At 42.9% G+C, this 4311-nt stretch overlaps 2 protein-coding genes across 2 annotated transcripts in view; one reads left to right on the forward strand and one right to left on the reverse strand.

The window, feature by feature from the left end:
- LOC111373262 overlaps positions 1-316 on the reverse strand; it is a 13005-nt gene extending 12689 nt beyond the window's left edge. Inside the window, exon 1 of the mRNA XM_022995769.1 lies at positions 249-316. The gene's annotated coding sequence lies outside the window, so the exon portion shown is untranslated. The remainder of the gene's footprint in view (positions 1-248) is intronic.
- LOC111373264 overlaps positions 1-2415 on the forward strand; it is a 4410-nt gene extending 1995 nt beyond the window's left edge. The window contains exon 2 of the mRNA XM_022995771.1: positions 2175-2415. Coding sequence (XP_022851539.1) covers positions 2175-2415 — 241 coding nt within the window. The remainder of the gene's footprint in view (positions 1-2174) is intronic.
- Positions 2416-4311: the final 1896 nt, after the last annotated feature.

A 4311-nucleotide genomic window follows, 5' to 3' on the forward strand; every position in this document is an offset into this window, starting at 1 on the left:
GACGATGTCCCTACAGCAAGCAGGTCAATCTCCCACGATTCAGATGTCGTAGCACAGAACGCCATGAGATTAGACACACCTACGACTAGTACAATGAGATCAGATGCACCCGCTTTTCACCCGACATTCAGTGCACCACAATCTGAACAGTTCTTATCACCAAAGCAGGCTCCTACACGCAGGCGAGACCCCTCTCCAACGAGTGAGCCAGACATCGCAGACTACTATGATCCGGAAATGTTTCAAACCAGACGCATGACTCGATCAATGTCTATGTACTACCACCCGAAGATTTACCCTCGGGAATACCCTTGAGTACCTTTCATTAGTTTTTGTTCGTGTCTTGTTTAGTGTGATTGCATTTCATCTTCAAATATTTGTAAACAACCCAAAATCTTCCAACACTTCACGCTACAATGGTTTTGGAAGCAGTAGAATCAGATTTATATGAAAATGTTGATGGCACGAATCCCAATGTTGTCGAAACTCTAATCTACGCATTGAATCAGGGTCTGGGACCATCACCAATGACTCCAGAAGGGCCGAAATCCCTAAATCCCAAACCCCAAACCCCAAACCCTAAACCTAAAACCAAAATCAAAACCAAAACCAAACCCTAAACCGCACTTTCTCTCTCTAGCCAAAACGCTCTCCCTTCTCTCTAGAATGGGAGAAAACCTCCAAAACTCCAACAAACCTGATCCACCACCGAAACCACCAGATTGCACCACTCCAAGTGGTGGAAAATCATCACCAACAACCACCCAAACATCTCCTATAACACCAATATCAAATTCAACCCCCAAGTCAATATATCTAAGTTTGAAAAATCATGGCACGAATCCCAATGTCATCGAAACACACACTTCTGATCATAATTTGGATATGGGACCACCACCAATGAACTCAGAAGGCCCAAAAACCTCTGGGGTGGTGTCCTCGACGTCCAATTTCGTCGGAATTGAAACTTTGGAAAAAGTGCAGCCCGAAACTGATTTTGAAATTAATTCTCGTACGAAGCTCCAACAGAGACACGCGCCACATATTCAGAATGCCCATGAAATGGTAAACCTTCGGTCAAAAAATCATGACAATCGGAGGTTGGACGCTCCTGTTACGGTACCAAACGTAAACGGGCAGTTTGTCGAAATATTGCGATTTTCGGCCTCTACGGTTCTCACCTCGGGAAATGCGCCTGACCGCGTTATTCAGCATGAAATTCTGCACAAGACTGTTGAAAATCATAAAATTCTACCTCCGGTTGATTTTGGCCGAAAAACGGAGCCGCTAGCGGCCGACCGGCGGCATTCCGGTGACCATCCGGCAATTTTTGTCCAAAATATTCGTCCAGTTAATCTAAATCCATTTTTGTCATCGGTTTTTCCACATGAGGCCCAGACAGTGCTCAATCAGGGACGAAAGACCTATGCTACTGCAGTTTCTGGCCGTCCAAGCCTATCTCAAGCTGAGCGAAGTTCACGGAAGTCGTTTACATCGGTTATACAGGGTATAGATGACTCTTCCACTGCTGGGTTTGCTGCTAAAGAACCCTTTATACATATGGGTGAGCCGGCAGTGATTTTGACTGAGTCCGAGGAGGCTACACTTGCTGATCCTTACAAGTATACACTTGTGGGGAAATTTCCACATCGCAAGCCAACCATGAAGAAGGTACGTGAGAATTTTTCTAAGTTTGGGTTCCATGGTTGTTTCGAGGTGGGACTGATTGACGCAACACACATTCTTATACACCTTACACATGAGGAGGATTACAGCAGGCTTTTTCTTAAACCTTCATGGTATATTGACAGTTGTCCAATGAGAGTCCTTAAGTGGACATGTGACTTTACACCTGAGCAAGAGACTCCGATAGTTCCCGTATGGGTATCGTTCCCTCTGCTTCCAGTACATTTACGTGCGAAGGGTTTCCTTTTCGCCTTATCTAGGGCAATAGGAATGCCCTTGAGAATTGATGAGGCCACCACCGACTTGAGACGACCTAGTGAGGCAAGGGTGTGCATTGAGGTGAATTTAGGGCATAAGTTGCCCGACAGGGTTTGGATTGAGCGCGCTGATAACCGTGGCTTCTGGCAGACAGTTATCTATGAGAAGCGGCCAATTTTTTGCTTCTCTTGTAAACACTTGGGGCATTCTTATGATCAGTGCACTACGGTTCCTCCTCCTCCTCCTACAGTTGTTGTGCACCCCCCTGTTCGGCCCCCTATTACTAGGACTGATAAGGATAAGGGCAAGGTGACGTTTGTGGAGCCAAAGAAGCAGTGGGTTCCAGTTTCAGCAGTGCCTTCTGTGCTTCCCACTACTACTACCGCAGTTGTGACAGAGTCAGAATCTGCATCAACAGTTCCTACCTCTACTCGTATCACATTGATCACTTTAAGAAGGACCATGGAATGAAAGTTGGATCTACCATGAGATTTGCTATTGAGGACTTGGTTTTTAAGCTCTTTGGAGAAGGACCTTCTGTGAGTAAGACTCCTACGCATACACCTTCACCTAGTCTTTCTATCATAGCTCCTACACACAATAAGGTGAAAGAACATATACAGAGAGACATGGATGGCATGGGCCTTGGAAACTGCATGCAAAATGCAGAGGACGATGTCCCTACAGTAAGCAGGTCAATCTCCCACGGTTCAGATGTCGTAGCACAGAACACCATGAGATTAGACGCACCTACGACTAGTACAATGAGATTAGATGCACCCGCTTTTCGCCCGACATTCAGTGCACCACCATCCGAACAGTACTTATCACCAAAGCAGGCTCCTACACGCAGGCGAGACCCCTCTCCAACGAGCGAGCCAGACATCGCAGACTACTATGATCCAGAAATGTTTCAAACCAGACGCATGACCCGATCAATATCTATGTACTACCACTCGAAGATTTACCCTCGGGAATACCCTTGAGTACCTTTCATTAGTTTTTGTTCGTGTCCTGTTTACTGTGATTGCATTTTATCTTCAGATATTTGTTACAATTTACATTTGCTGGAGGTCAGGTCCATGCCCCCCTCCTCTATTTGTTTTCTCGCTTTTCATTATATAAAATAAACCACACTAGTGGTATTTGCTTAAAAAAAAAAAAACCCCAAACCCTAAAACCCTAAACCCTAAACCTAAACCCTAAACCCTAAACCTGGTGTACGCTTTAGTTTACACTTTGCCATGTGAGATTACCTTGTTGGACAGTTTAAATTTCAAATAGTTTCCCAACCAATTGATACTTGACAATAATGCAAATGTCAAACAACGTGTCAAAAAATAGTGCACAATTAGCAAAGTTCAATCGGTTAAGACCTTGCTACCTGTAGACTATGGTGTACACTTTACCACGCGACATTAACCGGTTGGACAGTTTAAATTTCTCACACTTCTCCCATCAAATTGACACTCGACTGCAATGCAAGTTTCAAACAACGTGTCAAAAATTAGTGTACAAATAGTAAAGTTCAATCGGTATGAACGTTGCTACATGTACACTTTGGTTTACACTTTACCACGTGACATTATTCTGTTGGACAGTTTAAATTTCAAACAATTTTCTCGTCTAATTGACACTTGACAACAATGCAAGTGTTAAAAAACATGTCAAAAATCAATATACAGATAGCAAAGTTCAATCGATAAGGACCTTGCTACATATAGACTATGGTGAACATTTTAGTATAGTCTTCGCCACGTGACTAAGACCTATTGGAAAGTTTAAATTCCAAACAGTTTTTCCATCCAATTGACACTTGACAACAATGCAAGTGTCAAACAACATATCAAAAATCAATGTACAATTAGCAAAGTTCAATCGGTAAGAACCTCGCTGTATGTACACTATGGTATACACATTGGTTTACAGTATGCCACGCGACTTTCCCTTGTTCGACCGTTTAATTTCAAACAGTTTTCCCATCCAATTGACACTTGACAACAATGCAAGTGCCAAACAACGTGTCAAAAATCAGCGTACAAATAGCAAAGTTCTATTGGTAAGGATCTTGCTACATGTACACTATGATGTACACTTTAGTTTAAACTTTACCATGTGGCATTACCCTATTGGACAGTTTAAATTTCGATCAGTTTTCCCTTACAATTGACACTTGACAACGATGCCAGCGTCAAACACCATATCGAAAATCAGTGTACAAATAGCAAAGTTTAATCGACAAGGACCTTGTTACATGTAGCCTATGGTGTACAGTTTAGTATAGTCTTTGCCACGTGAAGATGACCTATTGGACAGCTTAAATTTCAAATAGTTTTCCCATCCAATTGACACTTGACAAGAAAGCAA

The sequence above is a fragment of the Olea europaea genome, unplaced genomic scaffold (genome assembly GCF_002742605.1).
Source record: "Olea europaea var. sylvestris unplaced genomic scaffold, O_europaea_v1 scaffold1098, whole genome shotgun sequence".
Taxonomy (NCBI): Eukaryota; Viridiplantae; Streptophyta; class Magnoliopsida; order Lamiales; family Oleaceae; genus Olea; species Olea europaea.